At 42.9% G+C, this 27088-nt stretch overlaps 3 protein-coding genes across 3 annotated transcripts in view; 2 read left to right on the top strand and 1 right to left on the bottom strand.

The window, feature by feature from the left end:
- The first annotated feature begins 4658 nt into the window (after positions 1-4658).
- On the top strand, positions 4659-19739 carry LOC109314852 (acyl-coenzyme A synthetase ACSM4, mitochondrial-like). The gene is made up of 14 exons (XM_019542203.1): positions 4659-4895; positions 7924-8196; positions 8652-8862; positions 9558-9765; positions 10287-10430; positions 10832-10988; positions 12464-12543; positions 13632-13755; positions 14156-14236; positions 14675-14776; positions 15670-15797; positions 15898-15997; positions 16708-16827; positions 17172-19739. The coding sequence occupies exons 2-14, from the start codon at positions 7996-7998 to the stop codon at positions 17256-17258; spliced, it is 1743 nt and encodes a 580-aa protein (XP_019397748.1). The 5' UTR covers positions 4659-4895; positions 7924-7995; the 3' UTR covers positions 17259-19739.
- A 109-nt stretch (positions 19740-19848) lies between these two features.
- On the bottom strand, positions 19849-25943 carry THUMPD1 (THUMP domain containing 1). Its single transcript, XM_019542225.1, has 4 exons — positions 25703-25943; positions 22354-22528; positions 21466-21714; positions 19849-20227 (listed from the first exon to the last, which is right to left on the bottom strand). Exons 1-4 carry the CDS (start codon positions 25907-25909, stop codon positions 19914-19916), a joined length of 945 nt encoding a protein of 314 aa, XP_019397770.1. The 5' UTR covers positions 25910-25943; the 3' UTR covers positions 19849-19913.
- LOC109314850 (acyl-coenzyme A synthetase ACSM3, mitochondrial-like) overlaps positions 23589-27088 on the top strand; it is a 35313-nt gene continuing 31813 nt past the window's right edge. The window contains exon 1 of the mRNA XM_019542190.1: positions 23589-23621. The gene's annotated coding sequence lies outside the window, so the exon portion shown is untranslated. The remainder of the gene's footprint in view (positions 23622-27088) is intronic.

The following is a 27088-nucleotide window of genomic DNA, read 5'->3' as shown; positions in this document are numbered from 1 at the left end:
CCTTCCATTTGTTACAGAAGAGAGGGTGAGAAGGTTTTGTCAATGCCAAATCTGGAAAGGAAAGAAGTCCTTCTTTATTAATAAGTCCTTTGGGTCATCACATAATCCCCAGATAAAGTACAAACAGCCTGGCCTGCTGGCTATCTGCAGATGCTGTATTTCATGTACGCAACAAAAATGATAGATTGGGGAGCTTCAAGCGCATGATCTATCCTTGATGATTTGTTAACATCTCTACAGGAGCTTATCAAAGAACCAAGTAATTGTGTTTTAATGAATAAATTAAAAAAAAAAACCCTCTGTGTTTCATTATCACCCCTAGGAGACCATTGATCTGCAGGTTTTGTTCATATATACCTAATATTGCTAGCAATATCTGCTAAAGAGCACTAAGTCCAGCACCAGTTTGACAAAAACCCTGGTTTTGGTTTTAAATTAGAAACTTTGGGAGAGGCACCCTCTGTTCCTCCTCTATGCTTGTACAGCATCTAGCACTTTTACCTCACTTTTTGCATGCTAAATAACATTTCCAAAAACTTGTAGTTGTGTTGGGTTGTGTACTCCCACAATGAATTCACACAGGTTATTGTCTATGGTCATTCATGAAAACCCCTAAAAATGATCACAAATCTAACCTGCACAGCAGAGGGCAGGGCTGAGGGCAGAAATAATTGCTCATTTTCAACTGCTCTGAGCTGATTTTGATAACAGAAGCAGGGGCGAGGCATTTCTGATAATGCCCAACACCAGATGGAAAAGAAGTGTATCTTGTTATCTCATTTTCAGTTGTTAGCACAAGGGGCACCTGTGTTTGTGTTCTGCACAACTCAGAAACCACTTCCCAGGTACATTGTACTACGCAACAGGGGAGAGCATTAACAACAGAGAGTGCTGTTCTGAAGCAGGGTGAGGACAGAAGAGCATATCCATGTAATACAAGAGCACGCAGTTCCAGGAGAAGTTTCTCAACTTCTGACCCCAAATCTCCACTCAAACTTGATCGCCTTAAGCAATCCTCTGGAGAGCAGCTCCCCCTGAATCCTAGTATGTCATCTCCGACTCCAGGCAGCTGCAAGCACTTTCAATTCAGAGGGCTGATTGTCACACAATATATTTTCCCAAGCATGAATTGAATCACAGGATCATAATCATCTAATACATTTGAAATTCTTTGATGACTATGCCCTGGGGCCGCTATGCATCTTAACAGAAGTGCTCAAACATAATTAACCAAAGTAGGCATCAAAGCTTGTCTGAGTAATGTGAGGAGCGGAAGCAGAACCAATAGAAAGTACCGGGCAAATAAGTGACCAGTGGGTATGCCCCCTGTGCAGTCCCAGCGGCGCACAGATTGTTTCCAACCCTACTGTGCAGTAGCAGGAGTTACTTGGTGCTTCATCGCTGTAGTAGCGGTGTCATGGTGAGGGCCCACAGATGTTATGTCACCATAGCGATGAGCTACATCACTGTAGCTTGTTGCCAAGGTAACAGCCAATCGTGTAGACGCACTCTCCCTTACACCAGTTTAAGACCAAGGTAGTTGCACTGGCTAATTATCCCTGATTTATACCAGTTCAAGTGAGAGCGGAGTCAACTATTAGCATGATGTGTTCCAGAACAGGTTTGTTAAATTGGTGCGGGCTCTATGAAGTGCTATTAGGGGATAAGGAGAGTTGGGTTTCGGTGTGGGTGTTACTTGCACTGATTTACATGATGCTGCCAAAAGTGCTAGGGAGTACCATTTGAGTTGCATGTAAGGGGCTATACCTATAGCTATATCTATACCTCAGTAGTACGGCACTTCCTGGCACTATCTTGAGGCATGCCAGGCCTGCTCTGTACACATTAGCTCTTCAAGTGGAAGTGTCATCATCAATGAAACAGCACAGAGCACTCTCCAAGGTACTCTGCCTCTTATAAAAAAGTATTGATGCATGCTCACGGCAATGCTACTTCTGCTTAGGGAGGCAGCATGTGCAGCGTGGGTGTCATGTGCCTCAGTGCAACACCCACTATCAGCATACTGAGGGGATACAGCCATAGCCTTGCTTAGCATCAACCACATCCCAGAGTTATGCATTCGATCTACAGAAGTTTCCAGTAGTAAGTTCCCACAGCAGTTAAAGGACTGCTTCTAAAGAACCCTAATATTAATGCTGAGAAGCTCAGCACCTATTTTGTGCCCAAGCCCTGTTAGGATTCACAAATTAGGCTTTCTTCTATCTATGTACCTGGTAAGGCTTAATCCAGTGAGAGTTCCCTGAACATGTGTAGTGGTTTGGACCCCACACAAAACCCAGCTGGAGGAAGAGGACAAGGACAGGACATACCCCACATTTTATACAATCATACAAGAATATGAATATAGCTAAATATATGAATATATTATATGTATGAAATATGCACCATTGTAACTTTCTATAGTATTATGTATATTGATTCAAGGGAAAACAAGAGAGAAAAAGCGACCACAATTCTATAGCAAAAACAGGGGTCAGCAGCCCCCAGCATGTGTGCCGAGCATGGCACCCAAGGCCATTTTGCTCAGCACACCATGGCCAGCGCAGGCTCTAAGCAGCTGCTGCCAGCCACGGAGCTCAGGATGCTCCCAGCAGGCAGCAGGGAGGCTCAGGCTGGGCTCCGTGGGCCGGCTGCAGCCAGGAGGCTGCAAACAGCTGCTTCAAGCTCCAGCATGTTGGCGCTCCAGCACCTTCTAAGGTAGACATTGTGGGTTTTTCGGCACTCCAGCCAAAAAATGTTGCCTACCCCTGACATATAACTTTGTGGTTAGGGCACTCTATTTAGAAGGCAAAGACCCAAGTTTCAGTCTTCCTACACTGAATATTTCTCTATTTATGTGTTCCATAGGAGGGGAATTAGGTGCCTAAATTCCTTCCAGATTCTGGACCTAAGCCAGTTTTGAAAGTGGAACTTAAGCACTTCGGCAATTTTACCAAGGATTTATGAATCGGCTGATCAACTCATCTGCCATTGTACTGAAAATTAGTCAATAGTTTACCAAGGGACATGCAGAGGTAAGCAAGCAGAGAACTTTGTGACTGACAATCTTCCTTCTCTCTGAGTATTACTGAAAGTACAGCTGCTACACGCGCCACTCACTCGCATGCAGATTGTCAAAAACAGGTTATCTGTTCTCAGAGTTTACAGGCAGTTTGTATGGTAAGATACTCAATGCAAGGTGGGGTTGTGGGAAACCTAGCTTCATGTTATAGGTTTTGCATTCTCAGTCTCTTCTAGCAAATATATCTGATGCTCAACACAGCTTAAATGAAAGTTCACTGGTTCTTAGGTAAGAATAATCCATTTTACCCATAAACCTTACATATTTGCTGTTACTGCTGGAGGGATCATAATACCTCTAAGGCTCCTTGTTTCTACTTTGCAAGTGAGAGTAGATCCCCTAAGGAACTGGCTAAAGACCACACACAAACTTCCTCAGAAGGGCATTATAACAAGGCCCCAGGTTCTAAAAGGTATCTTTAAAAAAATTAATCTCAGCTGCAAGTAGCATGTATATTATTATATTGTATTAGTACTGCATATTCAGCTATCCCTGATAGCAGCGATCTCCAGAACATGCCCATCCAGAACGATCTCTCTCTGCTAGGAAAGCCAGGCACAAGCTCGGCAATTCTGCTTATGTGACGCTCAGGACCTGAAGGCGGTTGCTTGTCTGAATGCAGTGAACCTAATGCAAACAGACCTTCCATTCAGCAAACTGGTTAAATACATATGCTTCACTCCAGCACGTAAGCCTGTTTTTAACTTAAACGCATGCTTACCTGCTTTCTTGAAGGGGGACAGGTTGCTGAACTGCGGCCATGAGGAAGAAACCAAAATAGTCACTGGAGGAGTAAAATGGACTAGATTCTGGTCTCACACCCATATAAATCCCATGCTGCTCTGCACTACCTAGATTCCACACATCGACTGGCCCGTCCATGTACTACCCCATTCCTGGCCTCTACGAATATAGGCACCCAACGTTGTTTCCCTGAGCTGGTGTGCCCATTTTCTCTGACTTTCTCAGCCGGCTCCTAGTGACAGTGGGCAGATCTCTTCCCCCCCACCCCCCGTTGGGATTGCATTGACTAGCACCTCTGTAACTCGCTACCCTTGCTTCAAATTGCTCATTCACAGTCTCCCTTCAGACTGGGACCATCTAATAATTTTGTTTCTTGCACCATTTAAATTGCCATGCTCCATCATGTTGTCATCTTCCACATTGCATACATTTTCTATAATTGCTCCTGTTACATGTAAAATGGCATAACACCCGCAGCAAGAGCAGTGGCTCCCTGGCTTGAGTTCTCATTGTCCTTCTCCGGATTGCTGAGTCATGTCTGAATGGTTTACATTTTCTGCTCAGAAAGGTCCCTCAAGTTTTATGGGTCAGTTTTGCTTGTGCTTTGCTTACAATTAAAGTTTTATTCGTGTTCATCATGCTGATTCTTGTACAGTAATTACCTTGAGGCTCTGATAACTAATCACTGAGCTCCACTCTTGTGGTCTATGATTTCTGTGGCACCATAGTATGGAATTATAGACTAATGTGTGGTGGATTAGCTATTCTCCAATGGTAATGAGCCAGAAAAAAAGATATTTTATACTCAGCTCCCTTTCTATCTTCTCCCACCCTTTTTCAGTCACTCTACCTTTCATCAGAGCATAATTGGAGAAATGAAAACTGCATTCCCAGGAGGGGAATAATCCTCAACACTGAAAGCAATGTACAGTACTAAAGAGGACAACAACTATTTAAACAGGCAGAACAAAAGTGGGTAACTGGGAGGAGGCTATGATCAAGAGCTACCATGCTTAGATGTATGTGGATGAGTTAAAAGAAGTCTTATCTGACCAGAAAACATCTTCAGGTAAGGCAACATATTTTAGCTACGTACATAGAGAAATAAGTGTTTTGAGGATATTTTTTTCAAATATTAACCATCTTAGGAGTAAAAAAACACTTTTCACTTTCTCGTAACATATAGAAAAAACAGATAACGAAGGGCCCAATAGTCCATTTGCCTCTGCGGACTGTCATTGTTCATCACTCTTAGAGGGATTTAGACATAGCTATAAGAGCGTAATTCTCTGCTCTTGGCAGTGATGGGGCATGGGGCAGTGGCAATAGCCAGCTGGCAGCTGCAGTGGCCACTATTTTTGTGCCCTGTTCCTAAGTCAGTTGCTGGGGCTGCTGCCTTGGTTAACCACCCCTTCTTCCTCCAACGCTTAGTAACACTACTGAATTTAAGGTTATTGGGGAGAAGATGCAGTTTTACATTTCATGGAAAACAGAACGCAAACATGGCTTTTCTGTGAGTGAGTGTATTCCAGATCTAATATTCTGATCAATAGTTCAGTTGAAAACAAAACCAGTTTCTAGCTGGAGTTGACTGAGTTAGGGTGAACTCTAGAAACATGTTTTCCTAAATGACCTGTCCAGAACTGAAATAAAAGGCGATATTTTAAGGTCATTTTTAAGGTGATTCAGCATTAAAGTGAATACATATGGAGTGAAGCATATGTATTTAACACAATCAGTGTCTTTCAGCTCTGAGGCTGAATACATAATATCCACCATTTTGCCATACACAGTCACTGCTCTAATTTAATTCTGACTGCCTTGCCGACTGCTTTGTGGATAGCCTGAGTATAAAACACATTTTATAAAACTAAATAGACACATCTAAATTAGATGTGGCATAAGTGATCATCTTTAAACAAGCTAATAACAGGCCATGGAAAAATATCTCATACTTTGTTATTGGATTAATAAAACAAGGTGAACATTTATGAATCATAATCTTAACTTTGAGCCACGGCAGAACAGAGCAAGAAATAAAATATAGATTTCTAAATAGCTTCAAAATTATAACATAATTCAGATTTATAAATTCAGATAACAATAATTACAATGATAACTACATATTATTTCAGGTACGGTCATGCCTAAAGGCCCCATTTGGGAAAAGGGTCCCAAAGTGTATGAGATGTTGTTTACAACATAGGAAGATCAGGTGTCCACCCTGAAGAACCAATAATCTGATTAGAGACAAACACAGTAAATAAGTTTAACAGACAAAAGGAGGGACTAAGACAGGGAAGATGAGTAATAGCCGGCTCCAAGACTGTTGTTTCTTAGGTTAGCTGTATATGATACTTGATGGGTTCTAGCTCATCTGAATATTTTTGATTTTATAAAAAAAACCCAGGTAATTCAGAATAATGAGTAGCTTTTTGTCCTACATTTGGCTAGACCTGGTAAAGCAGGGTCCTGGTCCATTCTGGGGACTACAGTCACATAAAGTATAACAACAGCAATTCCCAGTGTCACTCGATGCAACCAGAATTAGCTGGCTGTTCTCTTGCAGGTATTATAAGCAAAACGGGTTATATGGAGAGACTCAAGGCACAAATGAACTTAGAAGCCTTATGTCTAAGGGACATGAGTCTTATGTCTAAGGGACAGAAAAGAGAAAGCACTGGGACATCTGTGGAAGAAGGAGAGAAATGAATATTCAACAACTGGGATCACAGGGCTACAGTCTTTCTTCTGCTGGTCTGGTTGGAGGAAAATCCCCCATGTCATAGGGGTGTTTCTGGCAACACATAGTCAGCCCTCACAGCTAATGGTTACACTGCTCTGCACTTCAGCTATCTCCGTCTGGTGTCAGGCCGTGGGGCAACTGCTAGCTGTTGGACAAATACCAGTATAAAAGTAAAGACCTTTAGATGTAGACATCTAAACATTGTTAGATTAAACCGAAAAAACTGGACCAAACAGGAGTGAGACCAGACTGCTGAGTCTGGTAAGGAAGACTTCAGTTCAGTCAGAGGTTAGAATTGGACAGGAGGAGGGAAAGGCAGTGTACTTGGAAAGTGGGTGGTTCCAAAGGGGGCTTTGTCTGAAAGACAAAAGAGCTTGTCAAAAGTAGGAATGGAGAGACACTGACTAAAAGCTGGAATTGTTGGGTGCTGTAAGAGGAAAGCAGGGGTAGGAAGGAGGACTACAGAGGAAGATGGTCAACAGAAGTCATGCTGGAATGGTTTTGGGTGAAAAGAGGGCTGTCTCTGGGAAGACAGTGGAGTGAGAGGAGAAAAGTGTGGGAGGAGGAAAGATACAGGTGGTGGTGGAGAAAGAAAGAGGAGAGGAATAGAGAGACTCAAGTCTTTACCAAGGACAAAGTCTTTGTTCATCAAATACACACCAAAGTCATAGGAAAGGAGATTTAATCAGAGGATAGACAAGTTATGTAATAAGGGCAGTTTGGAGTTAAGGCCTGGGGAGATAATAGACTATAGTGTGAAGCATAGGTGAATTATCACAGTAGGATGAAAGAAGAATTTACATAAAGATAACTTAGCTGCCACAAGCTTATCTTTGCACCAACAATTCGGTAGAGAGTCATGATGCAAAGATGTAAAGTCGATTCATACTTTTCAAACACTCTGAATAAATGCTTTCCAAAGTGTAGCTTTTTCTGCCAGTCTCAGTGAGATCCAGAAAATGAGCCAAATTTGAATCTTCTAAACCAAGGTTTTTTAACAATTCCACTGCAGTAATATCAATCAAAACACATAAGAAATACACAGTCTTCATGTTTGACAGCAATGATGAGGCTAGTTTTTGCAAAATGGTTCACACATAGGCTGAACAAGGTACAAATTATCAGCCCAAAAAAGATTTTGTTTGAGAAAGTTGTGGGCGACTGGAAAAAGGAGACTTAGTTGGACCCTGAGCTTAGCCATAATGGGCACAGCCCAACTTACTATACCAGCAGGTCTAAACTGTTGAATCTCTCTGTACACATGTGGCTATTCCATTCCTGCCTATTGGCTTGTTTGGGGGTTTGAACTTCACACAATCACTGATTTTTCTACTCATTTCTCTCATTGTAGGAGAAGGATCACAAAATAGATTTTGATATTTTTGCAGTGTCTCCAAAAGCCTGACACATCCAGTTTTATGACATGAAGATTTTACTTGAATTTCAAGCCGTAAGGTCCATTTGGAACCTCAAATCATTCTACAGGTTATTCTACCAAGATCACAAGGTTTTTGCTTCTCTAAATCTTTCCAACTATGAAGCCATTAATCGATGTGAACAGGAAGTGCCTGAGTACTTTAATTTTGCAAGTGATGTGCTGGATCAATGGTCTCAAATAGAAAAGGTAGATTTTCTTTTCCCTTATAGATTAAATATTTGGGGGTGAGATCTTGGCCTCAGTAAAATCAAGGTTAAAATTATTGGTTTTACTGAGGTCACACTTTTACCTTTACTGTACTTGACATTATAACAGGAACAACTGACAATTCACCGTTCTTTCCAAAGACACCCCATGTTCTTTCTCTCTCTATAGTGCTGGGGTTTACAAAAGCCTTTATGTGAATTATGAGACGTCAAAAGGAAAATCAGTTGGACGTGTGATCCAAAGTCATTTAAGTACTTCACAGTTGTTGTTAAGCACATGCTTAACTTTCAGCATGCGCTCAAGTCCATTTGTATTCTGCAAAACCCTGATCCTAAGAACCCGTGTCCAGTTGTGGTTCCATAGAATGTCTTCAGTGACCTGCAAGAGATGGTGGGGTAACAATCACATCATTAATTCCTGGTGGTGGTATGCAGGAAGGAAAGCAGCCCTCAAACCCAGCCCTGTGGTGGATAAATGGAAGAGGAACTGAAGTAAGGTGGAGTTTTGAAGAGCTGGGATCTCTATCCAGAAAAGCAGCCAATGTGCTCACTGATCCATGTGGTCTGCAAAAGGGGGACAGAGTTATTCTGATTCTTCCTCGAATACCCGAATGGTGGCTGCTAAATGTGGCTTGTATGCGTACAGGTGAGAGATGTCATTCCGACCAGTGTAGGTATTATTTATGTTACCCTCTCTGTAAAAAGTTAGCTTACAATTAATTAGCTTTAGGATGGCCATTTGAATTTGTATCTTGAATACTTCCACCTGCCTTGTAGGGAGTACATTGTGAAGGAAATACAGACTGAGATGTAATGACCTTTTTGTTCATTTTCTTTCTTTTTAGCATATGTGGAATTGAAAGTAAATATAATTTAACTTCTTTTACATTCACATTAGCTCCATTAAACAAAGTTGTGTCTTTATTGACTGATGAAAAGTAATATTTTACTGTTATATGTTATAATGTGCCCTTTTCTCATAGGATCTCCCGGAAAAGTAATGGTATCAGTCCTCACAGAAAGTTAGAAGGACTATTTGTATAAGTAAAGGTCCTCCTGATCAGGCCATATATAATGCCTTTCCTACCACACGATGAAATAGTCTGTTGCCTATGATGGTTCTGTCTCTCTGAACAAATTAGTTTCTAAGGTGCCACCCTAACCTTCTGCCCGACTTCAGACTAACACGGCTAACTACCTCCCTCTTTCCCACCAGTGAAATGCAGCAATCTCTGTACTGAAATAATGTTAATGTTCAACAATTTAGGGGAAACCTATAGAAAAATTCAGAACTGGAAGTGAAAAATGCCTCATAACCTTGTAATTTTATCTTATCTCTAGGAATTATCTTTATTCCTGGGACAATTCAACTGACAGCAAGAGACATTTTCTACAGACTCCAGGCTTCTAAGGCTAAGTGCATCATTACCAATGATGTGTTGGCACCTACAGTAGATACAATTGTGTCTAAGTGTCAGTTCCTGAAAACCAAGCTAATCATATCTGAAAACAGCAGAGATGGGTGGCTGAACTTCAGTGAACTATTCAAGTAAGAACCTCCTGCCTAACTCATATTAGTATAATCAAATCTGAAAACAAAGATTTTTTACTAAGATGTATCAAGTAAACACACCTCTCTGTCTTAATAAATGATTTACACATTTACCACACTTTTTGAAAGAAGGGTTTAAGCTCCTAAATCACTTAGGTGCTTTTGAAAATTTTACCTATCCCTAAAAACATTGAAATCTGAAGTGATGTTATGTATGGCCAAGTTATACTTGTAGTTCCCTGAGCTACTGTAAGTCCTTCAAATAATTGATCATCTAAATATCAGTGAATGGAAAGATCAAGGAGGAAGGGACATTAGAATTTGCAGAACACCTTGCAAAAACTGAAACTTTCCTTCAGTTGGTTGGTTGAATCCTCTTTGGTGCTGGAATAATACTTGTTAGGACAGTAGATCTCATTTGGTGCAGCCTGACCTGTACATATGATTTGGAGAGTGTAAGGAATCAGAATTAAGACTGTTGAATAATGCTGGTCATTTCTACATTGGTTTTTTTGAAGAGCTGCACCTGCTGTTCATGACTGTATCAAGACAAAAAGCCGAGATCCAATGACAGTCTTCTTCACCAGTGGAACTACAGGTTCTCCAAAAATGGCAGAACATTCACACAGCAGTTTGGGTCTGGGGTTTGCTCTCTGTGGAAGGTATGGCACTCGTCCCGACAGTGCTTCTGAAGCTCTGAAACATGAAAGAATTGTGCAGGATGTTACAACCACTAGTTTCTACTGCATTGGGCATGTAAATTATATGGAATCTGTAACTGAGTTATACCCATGAAACAAAGACCTAATTTTATGTCATTCTTGATGATGCATTGTAGCACTTGCAAAACTGCACATTAATCCAGGAGAAATGATTTTGATGAATGAGTCAAACAGTTTTAGGTTTGAACCATCATTGCTGTCAGGTAAAATGTGGGCAGAGAATTTTTGTTGGAACTGTTAAATTATCATGCCATGTTTACTAGACCCATAGTAAGCTAAAGCTGATATTTCTTACTCCCATGTGCATGGTCACCCATACTCATCTCTTCCGCCTTCTACAGGTACTGGATGGAATTGTCTCCCTCAGACATTATATGGAATATGTCAGATACCGGCTGGGTGAAGGCAGCTCTGGGAAGCGTTTTTGCCCCATGGCTTCGGGGTACTTGTGTCTTTGTACATGCCATGCCACAGTTTGAGCCAAAAGTATTCCTGAATGTAAGAAAACAAAGCTTGAGATGTAGATTTACTTGTATTTCACACTATTTGCCAAGCCAACTGCAAACCCTGTATTAGGAATATACGCTGAGCCGTAGTTTTATGGAATTAGCTGCTTTAGAGTGACTTGATCACAAGGGACTTGTTCTTTGCATGACTTTTTGAGGCATTGGATTCAACCAGCTGCTTCCAATCACCTGGGATTTAATACCTTCCCTATAGTCTCCCTCTTCCTGAACTCCTCTGTTGAAATGATAATTAGCTGGTTTAAATGTAAAGAAATATTTTAATTAAGATGCTGTGACCCTTACAAAATGTGACTTGGTGTTAAAATACATTGAGGCAGAGATATCAGCTTTCTCCCACAGGGGATGATATTCAAGCCTCATCTCACAGCCAGGTAAATCTTGCAAAAGGTAAGATCAAAAAATAGTCCTTCATGAACAGCTTGTAGCAATGGGGGAAGGAAAATAAGTTTTTGCTGCTGTACAGTTTTTCTAGACCTTATGCTCTTTTTAGTATATCTGTTGTTAGCATTTTTACACTATGTGCTTGACCTTGCAAGTATCTTCATAGTATACAGTGAGGAGCATGAGGGTTTTGAACCCCTGCGCAGGTATTAGCTAAAGACACAAGGAAGGTTGAGAAAGCTAGGCATAGTTTGTCACCCTAAACCACAGTAAATCTCTCACTTCCTAATTTGCTAGCATGCTGTGTAAAAGATGGATGGAGGATAGCCAGAGAAAAGGCAAAAATGAGAACGTATGGGCTAAGCTGAGATCCTTATTTTGCTAATGAGAAAGTGAGCTACGCATTGCTTTTGTTCACTTTACTCCAGCTATCAGGCAGAAATAAATTTGCATCTGCAATCTAGTTAATATAGAACTGGGGTCAGCACACTCCTTGTCTGGCTCATCAGCACAGGTTTCTATATGGCTAACACTCAGCATCCCTCATGGAGCATCAAGCCCACAATCCATATAAGTGAGACATTTCCAGGTTCTGCCACTAAGGCATTCACAAAGTGTCTAATAATGCATATAGGAGCAATGAAATACTATCTTCATCATAATGTTATTCACTCGGAAACAATAAAGATAGACATTTAATCAATACCAAGTTATTGTGGCTTATCTCATCAAAAGCAGGCTCTAATTTTCAGATGCCCAACCTACGGTGAGATGCTGCCTGACTTCAATGTTCAGTGAATGTCATGACAGAGTCATTCAGGAGGGTTGCTATGCCCAGTAATTCAGTGGGCCAGATCCTGACCTCAGTTACACCACTTTGTAATCTGACTTTACTACAACCTAGCAGTTGTTCCACTTGTATACTAATGTAACCACACGTAGAAACGGGCCAGTGTCTGGACATTACTGCATTGCTGAAATGAAAATGTAGAGCTGTTCCAGTACTAGAAGGAATCTATTCCTAATTTATTTGACCAACATTTGATTTTTCTTTCAATTTGTTAGACCCTGTGCACATATCCCATAACCACTCTCTGCAGCGCCCCTACCGCCTACCGCATGCTTGTGCAAGAGGATCTCAGAAGGTACCGTTGCTTTGCTGACAATATTATTGGAACCCTGTTTCCATAAGAGTGTCCCCTTCCAGATGTTTTGCTCCTTAATAAGGAGTTGTACCAACAGTCCTGTATCATAAATTAAAACCATAGCAGTGGAAAATCTTATGCTGAAAACAGTGAACCCCTGACATGTCAATGGCATGTTTAGTTAATATTTAGTAATGTATACTATAATAAGGGACAAATTCCAGGCTGGTTAAACCACTGCAGTTCAGAGTGAATTTTGCTGTGAAACATTAATAGGGACAGCAAATATAAAGGACAAAATTCTGCTCCCAGATTTGCATGCATGGCTCCCACTGACTTCTCTTAAAACAGATGTGATCTGAAGCTCTGATGAAGGAACCTGAACCAAAACTTTTGGTCAAGTGCCAGAAGGTAGAGTTTGCTTTTTTTTTGTCCAGTTAGTTTCACTGTTGCATATGTCTGCCCATCTGGATTCCAGCCTGGAAAGTGTCGAGACTCAGCACAGATGGCAATTTTGTGGTATATCAGCAGAAGCACAAGCTGGAAGTACTGAAGACCCCAAATTATTTTTACTAATGGTCAGTTGCACTTACGCTGGCAATGCAAAGGACTCTTGAAATAATTGAGAAAGAGGCCTCTGCATTCTTGGGAGAAAGCCAAATCTTGCATGTTTTACAGAACTGGACAACTGGCAGAGATCAGAAAAACCTCCAGCCTCTTAGGTACATGCTTGGAGTCCTGTCCCTCCTAATTAATGGAACAGTATAAAAACCTGTGCATTCATCTCTTTACACACACACTGACCACTCAGAGTTATCTCCAAGAATTACCTTCATTCTTTCATTTATAAATACTTTCCTTGGTAGGGATATACTAAAAGAACCTAAAAACTAAATTCTGCTGCATCCCCAGTCAAGCCTATGGGCCTGAGGTATATAATTCCCACTGACTTCACTGAGAGGTGCATGCATATTACTGGAGAGCAGATTTGAGTCCAGCATACATTGAAGTTGAGGGGGTTACCAACAGCAATGAAGGGAAGAGTCTTTTTAACCCTGTGATAGTTCTTGTTAATTTTGTCTATTAAGTTACAAGTTCAAGAGCCTGAGGCACTGTTTGACTGGAGGGGAGCCACTCAACCCTGAAGTGTTTGCTCAGTGGAAGAGCCAGACAGGACTGGATATCTATGAAGGCTACGGACAGACAGAAGTCGTAGGTTAAGTTTAGTTCATAAATGTTACAAACTTGAATGTTACCTTAAATTTGTGAAGAGATGTTAACTCCAAATTGTTCTCCTTGGTTTTTGCAGTGACCATGAAGATGTAAAAAGGCACCACCCAGAGCAAATAGTCAATGACCTCATAAGGCTGCATTTTTTGCCCTTAAAATTACAGTGCAGCTTTTCATGGACCCTATATAAGCTCATAGGATTTCAGTTACAAATTGCCCTTCCTTCCTTGTAGAGTCAAACCTCCCAGTGAAATCAGGAGTCTGGGATAGCATAATACACAAGATTGAGTCTTTTGGCATTACAGTAGTACACACAAGTGTGGGGAGGGATTGAACAATGGCTTCAGAGAAACTAGCTGGGTTGTTTGCTTGTTTGTAATAGGGAATAATATCTGCAAATCTCAAAGGAATGAAAGTTAAACCAGGATCCATGGGAAAGCCAACAGCCCCATATGATGTCCAGGTATGTTGGTCACCTTTTCTGATAGACTGATGTTGTCCTAGACCAGTGGTTTTCAAACCATGTTCTGCAAAACCCTGGGAGAATTGGTGCTGGGTCATCAAGGGGTCTGCAAAGAGACTGGGGTAAGGGTGGAGCGGGCTGGGAGGCGATGCAGTCTCATTGCCAGGCCAGGTTGCCCGGCTCCATGTCAGTCTCTAGCCTGGGATAGGGGCTCTACAGCAGAACTGACATGAAAATGTTCCATGACTTGAGAAAGTTTGGAAAGCACTGGCCTAGACAGAGGTAAGATAAAGGAAGGCATCATAACGCAAATCTGGATATAGAGGGATGGTATTCAGGATTGTGGGTTGGAGGCGGTGGTTGTTGTAACTGACTCTTTATTTTAAGAAAAGGAAACATGATGCTCAATCAAACAAAATGTTCCGTCTCTTGTGGTAGATCATCGATGAAAGCTGCAATATTCTGCCTCCTGGTGAAGAAGGAGACATCGCCATCAAAATAGATTCAAAACAGCCATTTTGTTTTTTCTCTCAATACATAGTAAGCAGCTAATAGAAATTTTCCAAAGGCTGGAATCAGCCTCAAGGCTTTGCCCTGGGTGGAACAGACCATGAGAAGCACCAAGAAGGTGCTCCAGGAGCGCTTCCCGACTCCCTTTTCATTCTGGGATGGAACTGTCAGCAATTTGGCTCACAAAAGGTGTTTCTACACCCAGAGATGCACTACCCAAGCTGGCTTTAATCTAGTTGTCGGGGTACAGCTATGGGTCACTGGCACACAGAAACGCAGCTTCAGCCAGACCTTGCCCTTCCCTATTGTTTACAGAAAATAGTTTGTTAGCCCAGATCTTCCTTTCCCATAGCACCAGGAAACAGTTAGCCCAAGCAAAACGATGCCAGGAGGCAACTCAAGCATGTAAGGGCTAGTCAAAATCTAGATGCCTATCCAACGTAATGAGCAATACAAACACCTACCACAACCTGCAGCAAAAGGTTTGTTATATGTTAGTTGTCAAGGGTCTATGCTACAAACTTCCACCAAGTTTGTGGATTGCTGTGCTCTTGGGTTTGGTGCCACACTCATCAGTAAGAATGGAAATCCTTGTCCTGAGCTGAAGGTGTTCAACATCTATAGTGCTAAGGAAAATGCAGTCAGCACAGTCGCACTCTAATCCATTTTTCTGTAATCCACTGTCCTCTTTGGCAAGTCTGAGCATGTACTTTAAATACCATAATACATACCAGAAATGGGTCTCTCCAGGTGACTGGTAATTGGCCAATCCACCCCTAAATTGCCTATTTAAATGCACCCCTTGCAGAGGGAAGCAGTGTAAAATACATGGTTGTAGAAATGCCTTGAGCATAGAACTAGAAGTTGGGCTCTCTCCCTTGCTCTGCTACTTCAGTACAGCATTTCCATGCTACAATTCACAGGATGAGCCAGGAAAAACTGCTACAACAGTGCGAGGAGATTTTTACATCACTGGGGACAGAGGGACTATGGATGAAGATGGATACTTGTGGTTTGTGGGAAGAGCTGATGATGTCATCATTTCTGCTGGGTTTGTACCTTTAACCTGAATTTACACAAATGTATGGAGTTCAAAAACAAGATAAAGCTCATGTATATCATCTAGCAACCACCTCACTTTGCTTTCCTAGCTACCGCATCGGACCATTTGAGATAGAAAGCGCACTGATAGAGCACCCAGCCGTGGTAGAATCAGCCGTTGTCAGCAGCCCGGATCCCATCAGAGGAGAGGTAATATTGCATTAAACAACTGTTGCATATTATATTTACCCCAGAAAACACTAAGGGGAGGCCCTGCTTATTTAGCCAAATTCCACTGGACTTCAGGAGGAGTTTTATCTGCATGGCTGAGTCTTTAGATGGGTATCTGAACTATGGTTTACACCAGTCATTAGGTTCAGCTGAGCATAGATGGAATGGTGCCCAACTGTACTAACAAAGAAGCTACAGCAAAAAGCTTCTCCTCTGTACTGGAGGTGGGCAGAATAGCTTACTCTGATCACCCTATTACTCATTCACTACTAACAATCAATGCAAGGATGATAAACAGCAGCAGTTTGGTCGCACATATCTCAATAGTACACAAAACATTTCTGGATAGGAATATTGATGTACAGACCAATTCTGATGCAAGGTAATCCAGAATAACGCCACTGAATTTCCAGGATTATGCAAGTACACCTGGAGGTCAGGAGCTGGCCCTAAAAACTATCCCATAAATAGGGCCCAGACTACCTGCTTAGAAGCACACTGCATAAGATTTTAAACACTGTGGACATTCACATTAAAAAAAAATGGAATAATACATGCTAAGTAACAACACACGAGATAAGAGACCGACTAACTGAAAGTTTTGCATTTATGATTTGTATTAACTGTATTTGCTGGTTTGTTTTTATGCTAAATTAAATGTTGCAATGTCAACGGATTTTGTCTTCTAGGTGGTTAAAGCTTTTGTGGTCTTGTCTCCTTCTTTTACATTATGTAATCCAGAGAAATTGATTCAGGAGCTGCAAGATCACGTCAAGAAAACTACCGCTCCATATAAGTATCCCAGAAAGGCAAGTAGCAAAGGATGAATTGAAAAACCTTATTCTTACCAGGGTGGGATAGAGTCTACCAGAGTAAATTCAAATCAGTAGCTTCCCCCATACTTTTAAGTGACAAAAAGCCCCCAAAACGTTGGCGTAAAATATACGATATAAAATATGACAAACATGTTTTGCATTGCCCATAATATTTTTAAATATACTTGAAGTTTGGGGAAATTACGTGCATGTGAAATGATCAAAGCATTTAAAGAGCTTAACAGATACAGGTGTGAAAGTAATTGCTGTTCCAGATTAAAAGTATAACAAGTATATTACAAGTCTGGTAATTTTTCCATTTCCATATTTTCAATTAGATGGAATTTGTCAATCAGTTGCCAAAGACAATCACTGGGAAAATCAGAAGGAACGAACTAAGGAACAAAGAGTGGGGCCGGATATAATACCATTGGGCATCTTGGAAATAAGATTAATTTTATTCCCATAGATAAGCTTCTTACCGTTATTTGCTATGGATACGATACACACCATGATAGTATTTAAAATGCATCAGTCAGACAGTGAATAGTCGATATACTGCACACAGCTGTGAGCAGTCTTAGACAGTTTAAAAAAACAAGTCTTAAATCCTTATTCTTGCTTTACAAGCTAGGCCTATTCAGGAAATCAACATGTAAAAATGACTTCTTCACCTCACCTCTCTCAGCCTTGTGGCTTTCAGAATCATTTTACCTAATAAAAGGAAATAGCTATTGCTTTCTATGCCTCAACCCAGCCAGGACATTCTCTTCCTTCCTGTGCAAACACAAATTGTTTTAGATTTTCCAAACAATTACAGCTGTGCAAATCAACTTATGTCAGGAGGCTTCTATAGCTCTCACCAAGGACCTAAATTAACCTGCAGAACTTGTGTTACTGATGATGAACACAAAGGGGAAAAAAACAGAATGACCCTCAAATTGCACACAGGAAGCACATGCTTAGCACTCAGCATGGTGGGGAAAAGGCCACCTCTACACAACCCAAACCTGTTTGTTGGAAGCGCCCATTGGGAACGTAACTACTGCAGAAACAGGATTTGTCCTTTTCTGAAAGAGGCAGTAAGACTATTGTCTATTTTCACCACAGTAGGCACAGCCTTTTAGTCTTCTGAGGTCCAATACTTTAGCTCACTAGTTTGTCACATTTAATGCATCTTTTTAACAAAGCTCAAACAGATCTGCCTATTTTCAAATTTTGCCCAGATTTGGGCATGGATATGCAATTGTAACTAATCATGATTAACAGAAGTAGGCATCTTAGGAAGTGCTCATTTTGAGTAGTTATGGTGCTTTTGAAAACTGAAAGAATACAATAATCTTTAAGAAAAGAGCGTAGGTGGCTGTAACTTTAAAAGATAAGCTGGGTCTGCATGAGTATTTGATTATTCTTTTTTCTCGCCATAGATCATTGGTATAAATACAACTAGGTGTGGACACACCAATTAGGCAGTTTCCAACCTGGCTTTCTTACCAATCTCTATGCTATCAATAAACATCGTACGTGGGACTTGTTTCCAGTCCTTTTTTTTTAATAACTTTCCTCTGGAAAGGGATGACTTTGACCACCATTTTCAGAACTATGAATCAGAATGTGCGCTAAACCACCAGCTATAACGTAGTCAAGTTTCAAAAGAAAAATACAGAGAAAGGCAATAAAACAGGGTTTTAATAAATGAGGGGAGGAATAAAAACACAGGAACAGGGAAGGAGTCTCTTTTTTTAATTTCCAAACATCTGTAACTGTTTTAAGAACACAAGGAAATATAAAACAAAACCCATTTTGAGACTTCACCATGTCCTTTCCACTGAATGAAGACCAAGCAGTGCTATCTTGGGACAAGCCATTTTCTGTTAGTGGCTGTTTAGGCTGTTGATACATTATGAGAAGCTAAAGCTGCACTATATCCATTTACCTAAATCAGCCTGGGTTTCTGCAAACCTACTGTAACAAACTGCCAAGCCTATAGGAAGAGGTAAAACCCATGGACAGATGTTAGTTTCAATCTGAAACAAAATTACTTCGGTAAAGCCAAAACTATACAAATAGGTAAACTGATCCTTTCTCTGTTATATGGTGTACACTACAAAAAGCTTCTTTTACAACCTGCAGTTTGACGGGGTTCAAACTCAAACCTGTAGCACAGCTAATAAAAAAATAAAACCAGCCAACTGAGACTATTAAAGAAAAACAACAGGAATTGTGTATCTTGAATAAAGCAGAAGTGGGCTCTTTTTAAGTTACTTACTGGGTTCTGATTCGATAGATATGCAGAATATGTGGTTTTATCCAGTAACTCAATGTGTACATTACTGAGACATACCATTGGATTTTTGCTAAAATCATATGCAGCAGCCATATTAGGCATGTTTGTCCTAGGAAATTTAAGCATTTTTTTCTAGGTTCGGTCACAACACTGAACTAGTTTGACATACTAAGCTCCCATCTGCCTGTTTTCATTCCTTAACCAACATGCAAAATGGGTGTGCTTAGTTCCATTCTCTATTTTACAAGACAATGAGGCTTACATGCTATGCAAAGTCCAGAGGTGCCAAAACTAAGTCACTACATTTTTATTTATATCCTTTCTAACAAGCCATCTTTTTTCCAAACCTCTCAATCCCACCCGTACCCAGTGCTTCTTGGCAAGGTCTATTCTATATTGCTTTGTATCCTGCATACTTTTACCTATGGGAAGGTGGCAGTAAGCATTATCAGATCAGATTAGGAATGTTTTACATATGCTTAGCACAGGTGTGCAATCGTATAAGGTGCAAAGCAGAGGCAAACCAGGCTGAGAGACTGAGTAAAAAAATAGTACCACTCTCCTGGATACTGGACGTGTTAAAACACAAAGGTCCACCAGTAATACACAATAGTGTGTGTGTGGGGGGGAGGGGGAAAAAAAAAAAAAAAAAAATCACTCGTACTACCCGTTGACTTTAAAAACTAAACTTCAAATAAAAATTAAAAAAACAATCCCATAGCTCCTACTTAAAAGGCCATTTTAGAACTCAAAGCCAGTCTCTTACAGGTGTCTTTCCTTCCTGTTACATTTCCTACACTTGCTGAAGGTCATGTTCATTGAGCTTACTCTCCTCTTCACCTTGACTTCTGTCTCCTGATTTCAATTCATTTGAGTCCTCGGCTGATTTTATTTCTTTTGAGCTCTCCTCTTCTGTGACACTTGACAGGTTTTGCTGCCCCTCGTCCTTGTTGGTCTTCACCACCTCTTGCAGGTTGTATTTTCTGAATAGAACATAGTCTTTCACCACACTCAAGCAACAGACATTTTTTATTATTTCTACCACAATGGTATACTCTGGGTTATTAAGATCCACTTTGTTTTCTGGATTTAGGCTGCCCACTATTCCTGCAAGATAGGAGAAAAAGGGAATGCTGTTTTTTTCTACTGTTAGACGTCCCAGTGTATGCAAGGATTTTTAGGGCGATTTTAATTCTGCCTGATAAAATCAAATAGGGAAGCAGCACATCTCCTTTCTAATAATTACCCACTTAATGACAACCCTGCTTTGTAACGACAGAACAAGAATCAGTTATGCAGAGGGTGTTTTCACAAAGAGATTTGTAAAGCAAGTATTTTAGTGCTAACATTTCAGAAAACCAACTACACCACAAAGGATGAGTAAAAACGTGATCTTATTCATACTTTGGGCAGCTGCCGTCAAGAATTTTCAGTCAACACGACTGCTCAAAATACCAGAAAAATATTAGGGCTTTCTGATCATACCCTCCCTAGTAAGGAAGAAACCATTATACCGCAACACTGTAGTTCTGAATTCATTTGATAGTTCTCCCCTTAAGTCACAATCAGAGGAAACAAGGATTAGGGATCTCTGGAGTTCATGCTAGACTTCTCTAAGACTGGAGTTTTCCCCCACGTACACCACCACCACTGACTGTCAGAGGGACCCCATCCGAAACCACAACTATGGTTTTCATTTCCTGGCCCTCAGACGAGGATGGTGAGCAACAGGGCCCCTCCACCAATCAGTGGCGGGGGAAGAGGGGCAGGCAAGCAGAGGAATCCCCAAGTTTAAAAGGAGTCGCTGCACCACATACTTCTGGCGTGAATGCCGAGATCCCCAACGATACAAGATCTTCAGTATTCAAAAAAATAAATTTTCAAAACACCTGCAAAGTTTGCGGAAATGGTACATTCACTACCTTATTGGACTGTGTTGTTTTTGTCATGTTACAATGAGGTGGGTTGATACAGAGATGAATTTTTGAAGGAGTGTAAGGGTGTGGACACAAGACAGCTTGGAGACCCTTTCAAAGGGGCACATTTCAAAAAGGAAGCACCTGATAGTTCCAATTGTTGTGTGTGAACAGGCTGAGTATGATCCAAATGCAGCAACTCTTTTAAAGTTGTACAAACATTCCTGTAACCACACCCTTAGCATCAAGTTATTTTCATAACACTTAAGAAAAAAAAGGAAGGAAAGACTTTGAATAATGCAATGGGCTTGAGCAAGGCCTTCCTTTCTTTAAAACAAAACCCTTGTGCCTAGTTGTCCTGCTGGAATGATTTGGCCGGTGTAGCCTGCACATGTGCTTATAAGCCTGTTATGCGAAAGAAATACCTACCTGCCAGTTCTTTGATTACTTCTTCTCTACTCATGTGACTATTATTACGAGCTTTGTAAACAATCTGAAAAGTCCCTTTATTAGGGGCTTTAAACCAAGGCTCAAAAAAGGTCTCCGTGTATTTTTTCATATCCTCCAAAAAAGCCTTGCAGGTTCCAGAAATGGGCAGCATGCGCAGAATAACTCTTGTTTTCTTCTTTTTAGTAGTGTGCATGTCTTTTAATATATGATGCACCAGTTTCTCAGGCTCTACAAGGAAAGACAAGCAAGTATGAGAAGCAAATAGGTATTTCCTTTAGGAAAGAGAAATACAGCATCAAATCTTACAAAGTAGAAAGATAAAAAGTATAAAAATAAACTACATTCTACAGACATCTAGTAAACTCTGAAGAGCTTTCCAAAAGGGAATGAGCTTTATCCATAGTTCTATACAAGTACCCAGCATCCCCACTAAATGCAGTACTGGGAGCCTGGTTCTACAAGCCCTTATTCAGGGAAGAGGAGTTTTGCTCAATTAAGGACCAAAAGATCAGGTCTTTGTTCTTGTGGGTGGAACTGTCAATGTACAGGTATTTTTTCTAGTTCACATTTAACAATCAGGCTGGGAGACCTGGAAAAAGGGTTATACGTTTGGTTTTATGTCTGCCTGTATGCGACTCTTTCCTATGCATCTTGCTGAACTTAAGGACAATTATCTTTTTGTATGAAAAGGGTTTGGGTTATTTTGCAAAACGGTCACTAGAGGGTCTAGGAGGAAGCATGGAAGACGGAGGAAAGATGTATATACATTCTGCATGCTCTTCTTTGAAAAGTCACTCTCCATATCTTATTGCTAAGGAAGTCTAAAGAGTGCCTATAGAGTTATACAGTACTTATTTCACTACAAACCTATGCCCAGGGTCCTAATAAAGACCACATTGTTAGCTCCACTCTCTACTGACTGAAATCGTCTCAGCTTCTGTTCTGTTGAAGTGCGAATCTGATTGATTTCTTTCTTTAAGGCAGCTTCAACATCATCCTCTTCCTCCTCACTTCCTGACAGCTTGTCATCTTGATCTGAGAACTGTTTGAATAAGAGAAAGCATCTTAAATTCAGTGCCATTAAATTGTTAAGAAATCACATCTATCACTCAGTAAATAAAGGTCACAGCAACAATTAAGAAGCAAGTCCTGAAAAAGCAAGCTGAACAGTGATGCACAGGAAGGTAGTTGGAATAAGCAGTCCAAGGCATCATTTGAAAAGTAAGTGCTATAGGCATCAAGGCAAACACTTGACATTTTTATGTGGAAATTAACATGTGTGCAATGACACAAGTCTGTCCAAGTGGCACATGTCGCATTTTACTTAAACAAAGGAGCAATGAATTATCAAATATTCAATGCACACAGGTATGATTAAGAGGAGAGACTTTCACCAGTGTTAATGTACAAAACAGGAGGGCAGAACGTTCAAACCCCAGAACAGCCAAGAGAGCAGGGAGCCCATTATGAAGAATTATTGAACCTAATTGATGGCAACAACTGTTTAAAAATACTGTAAAAAACCAGTAGAAAGGGCTTTTCCAGGGGTAGTTTAACAAGCAAGCACGCATTTAGTCTATTCAATGATCTTACCCTACAATATTAGCAAACTTTTTCTGGCATGCCCCACCACACTCTGGTTGCTTAAAATAGACCTTTTAGGCTGGAAAGATGCCCGAATTATCTATAGCTAGAGATGCAGATAGCTGTGGTGGTCCAAAGTCAAGCAGAAGGTAGGGTAGATTTGTACCTTATAGACTAACCAAAGTAGATAGACAGTTGAAGCTCACTACATCAGATGAAGCAAGTACTATACACAGTAGGCGAGGGAAGTCTGTTGGGAGCAAGAGGAGGAAGGGGATGAGGAGTCAGACACCAGATCCTGCTTCTGGAAGGTAAGTGAGCTTGGTCTGTCCGTGTGTGAGGTTTGGTGAGCATCTGGCTGGGTTTTTTTAGGCCCTGAACTCTGAGCAGTTTGCAAGTGCTGCCTGCTGAATGATTGCTGCCGTGTCTGACAAAAGCCATAACAATGGGGTGGAGCCAGTCCAGGCCCACCACAGCATAAAAGGAAACCGGAGCTGGGAAAGCAAACAGGGCAGTTTGCATCCCTCATCTTTGAATGGGAAGCCTTTAAGGTAAGTTCTTTCTTAAATTAAGAGTAATTAACCTAGATATTTAATGGAAGTAGCTGAAACTCAGCAGTTAGATCAATACTTAGGTCTTTCTTTAATTAGTGGATGTAATTAGGGTAAGGCTAAACAGGAAGTCAATCCATAAGTTGAAAGTTTCTAGTGCAAGGGAACCAATAAATCAAAACTGCTTTAAGAGGAAATGCAGGTTTTACCACTATAAAAAAATATGCAGATAGAAGCACAGCAGCAGGGTGGGGACTACCCAGTTAACTGCACTGAGTGCAGAATGTATGGTTATTACCTGCCCTAGGGGCAGGTTTTGTTATGTGTTGACCTGCTTCAAGACATGCCTGGCTCTGAGAGAGCAAGTATGTTCTCCCAGGGTTTGGCGGGGTGAAAGTGGTGCAGCTATAGGAGGTACAGAGGTCCATAGATAAGGCTGTCAGGGACACTGAATAGAGCAGCCCCACGTGCTGAGGAGGATGAGAGCCTTGTGATAGTTTCTCTCCTTCCCAGCTTGCTGCCCTCTATCAGGGATGCACCAATAAAGATTTTTTGAGCCGATACTGATGGCCCATTATTAACGAGCCATCTCAGCCAATACCAGTCAGACTGCCAATATGCAGTCCGGCAGCTTGGAGAGCAGCGTCTGGGCGTAGATTGGTTGGGGGGAGGGTGGTCAGCAGACTGAGGACCCCACAGTGAGGGAGGGAGTGGGGCAGGTGCTGCCCAGCCAGGGAGGGTCAGGCTATTGGACGGAGCCACAAGCAGCTCATCTGGGGAGCATGGAAGTCATGGGGGGTATGTGCCCCTAGAATCTGTGTGCAGGCCGAGGGCAGGCTGTGGCCGGAGGCGGTGCCAGGCTCTTCCCCAAGGGAGCGCTGGACTGGGGCTGAGCCAGGGTCAGGCAGCAGCACCAGCACTGGGAGGGTAGCTTTGAGGAAGCTACGAAAAATTTTTGGGTGGCTGTATTTTTGAGTGCCCCAGTGCTGCTACCACCTGCCCCAAGCAAAGCTCTGGCCCAGCCCCCTCCATCAGGAAGAAGCTGGAACTGCCCCCAGCTCGCACTGGCAGCCTGCCTCTGCCCTGCGCACGAATCCAGGGAGCACGTGCCCCCCATGCCCCCCATGCGTGCACACAGCAGCCTGAGCTGCTCCCCGCCCCCCCCATGAGCAGCTCCCCTACCCCACTCCGCCCCTCCCAACAGACTTACCTGCCAGATGCTATTTTCCAAGCTGCACTCGTGGCCCCATGCATGCTGCAGCTGTGCCCACGCATGCACTTATCGGCGACATTATCAGCCAAAAAAAAGCCGATTGCCAATAACGTCAATTTTTCCAATCTGACACAGACAGAAGTATTGGTTCACCTCTAGAAACTACTCCTTTGATGGGACCCACCTTCCAGCCGATGTTACCGCATCCTCTTGTGCCAAGGATACTCCTCCAAGGGAGGGGACCCCACAGGAAAGGAGGCAGCAAGTGACTGTAGCACATGATTCAATTATTAGGCACACAGACATCCGAGAGATCCTGCACCTAGGCACAAAGGTAGCAGTCCTCATGGGATGTGTTGATAAGCCGCTAGGTAGAGCTGGGGAGGAGCCAGTGGCCACAGTCCAGGTGGGTACCAAGGATATGGCTAAGGTTAGCCCAGAGGTCTTAAATTTAGGCTGCTACTAGGACCTCTACAGCAGCAGTTACATTAACACTGGTGAAAGTGAACCTCTGAAATGCTTCCCACGCCCCACTCGGGGCCAGGGAGACCGGCAGGGCTCGTCCCAATGCAGTGAAGGCAAGATGCAGCTATGGCGGGACCCAGTACGAGGCAGCTCTGATGGACCTACCATGCCTGTGGTGTATCAGTGCAGAAGGTGCAACCTCCCCGCCCCACCCCAGCACCGCGCTCAGGCCCTAAGGCGCCGATTCTCGGCCCGGGGCCCCTAGGGCCTCTGAAGGGGCGGCACGGAACGCGAGGAGGGCGGGCACGCTCCGGCTTCAAGCGCGGGGAGACGGAGGGGAGGAGGCCGCGGAGCACCGCGGCTCTAAGCCCCGGAGCCGGGCCGCACTGCCCGGGGCACGCACCTTCTCGGGCCCGTAGAGCTGCTCGCCGTACTCGCCCAGCAGGCTGTAGGCCTCCCCCACGCACTTGCGCTCGTTCATGTTGCACGTGATGAGGATGCCCTGCATGCCCGGCTCCAGCTGCCGCGGCGCCCCGGCGCGGCCCCGCTTCACTGCTGGGCCCTGCACGTACTGCGCCTTGTGCCGCCGCTTCCTGTCCGGGGCCGCCATGGTGCCTCCGCCAGCCCGGCCACGTGCCGCCGCCGCGCGGCGCGGGCCGATGACGTCGCAGCGGCAAGACTGCCCTGGATCCTAGCGCCCGACAATTCGCGTGACGTGGCGGCAGAAGTAAGTCTACACCAGGGCCTCTCGGTTGCGTCACGAGCCCCGCCCCCATCGCGCGGCGGAGTCTGAGGCGCTGCCACCTAACGCGGCTCTTGGGGCTGTCGCGGCCCCCTGCTTTTAACAGCGCCGCTCCCTCGGGGTGCAGAGCCTCTCCCCGTCGCGCCCTGCTTCCCTCCGCCACCCCCGAGACTAGTGTGTCGCCCCCTCTGAAGAACTCGTGACATTCCCCCTCAGCCTTCTCTTGTCCAGACGCAGTAATGTCAGCTCTTCCCGCCTTGCCCTGTAAGTCGTGTGTCCTGCCCCTCATGATTTCCTTCCCCGTTTGCTGGAGTCCGGTTTAGCGCCATCGTTCAGAAAGAGCAGGGTCGGAAGCTGGGCACGTTCCTCCAGGCGCGGCCTCATCGGTGCCACCTAGAGCAGAAGAGTCGCTCCGCTTGCCTTGCAGCTGCCACTGCTGTTGATGCAGCCTGGTCTACGGCTGCAACAGGAGTGCGCTGTTGGCTCATACGCGCCGTATGGGCCGCTAGGATCCCCGAGTCCTTTTCTGCAAGTACTGCAGCCTGGACAGTTGTTCCCCGGGATGTATTTTTTCGTGTAATTGTTCCACTCTCAGTGCACATCTTCGTGCCTGTCCATACTGGATTTCATGTGACCAATTTTGGACCCTTTTTTTGAAGTCATTCTGAATCCAGATCTTGCTCAGATTAGACTTGGGCTGTGGATTTGCTAAGCATGCACCCCATCTCCCAAATCATAAGATATTAAACAGTACCAGACCCCTGGGGACCCCTGTTCTTGATACCTCGTACCACTTCATGCCACCTCGGTGATGTAAAAATCGCGGTTCGTTTCTCGGGAGGCGAAAAAAAACCTCTCAGTCACAGACACGCTCTATTAGCAACACAAAAGGTATATATTTGCAAATAGGGTCAGAGAGAGAGACAAAAGATCAAACACTCTGCTGCCCCCGAGGGAAACTGCCCAGCTGGCTTTATCCCCTCTCTCTTCTGACCACGTGTGCAGAAGGAGGAACTTTTACAACTCATTTCCGATTCATACAAACAT

The sequence above is a fragment of the Crocodylus porosus genome, unplaced genomic scaffold (assembly GCF_001723895.1).
Source record: "Crocodylus porosus isolate Cpor-Errol unplaced genomic scaffold, CroPor_comp1, whole genome shotgun sequence".
Classification (NCBI taxonomy): Eukaryota; Metazoa; Chordata; order Crocodylia; family Crocodylidae; genus Crocodylus; species Crocodylus porosus.
This window is presented reverse-complemented; position numbering and strand designations above follow the sequence as displayed.

Excerpts from the sequence above, each read along its gene's own strand:
- LOC109314852 (XM_019542203.1), top strand. The coding sequence starts at position 7,996 with ATGAAGATTTTACTTGAATTTCAAGCCGTAAGGTCCATTTGGAACCTC. Across the intron at positions 13,756-14,155 it reads GCTACGGACAGACAGAAGTC|GGAATAATATCTGCAAATCT; the intron begins GTAGGTTAAGTT and ends TGTTTGTAATAG. Across the intron at positions 15,798-15,897 it reads GATGTCATCATTTCTGCTGG|CTACCGCATCGGACCATTTG; the intron begins GTTTGTACCTTT and ends TTGCTTTCCTAG.
- THUMPD1 (XM_019542225.1), bottom strand. The coding sequence starts at position 25,909 with ATGGCGGCCCCGGACAGGAAGCGGCGGCACAAGGCGCAGTACGTGCAG. Across the intron at positions 22,529-25,702 it reads AGCTCTACGGGCCCGAGAAG|TTCTCAGATCAAGATGACAA; the intron begins GTGCGTGCCCCG and ends TTATTCAAACAG. Across the intron at positions 20,228-21,465 it reads AGTAATCAAAGAACTGGCAG|GAATAGTGGGCAGCCTAAAT; the intron begins GTAGGTATTTCT and ends CCTATCTTGCAG.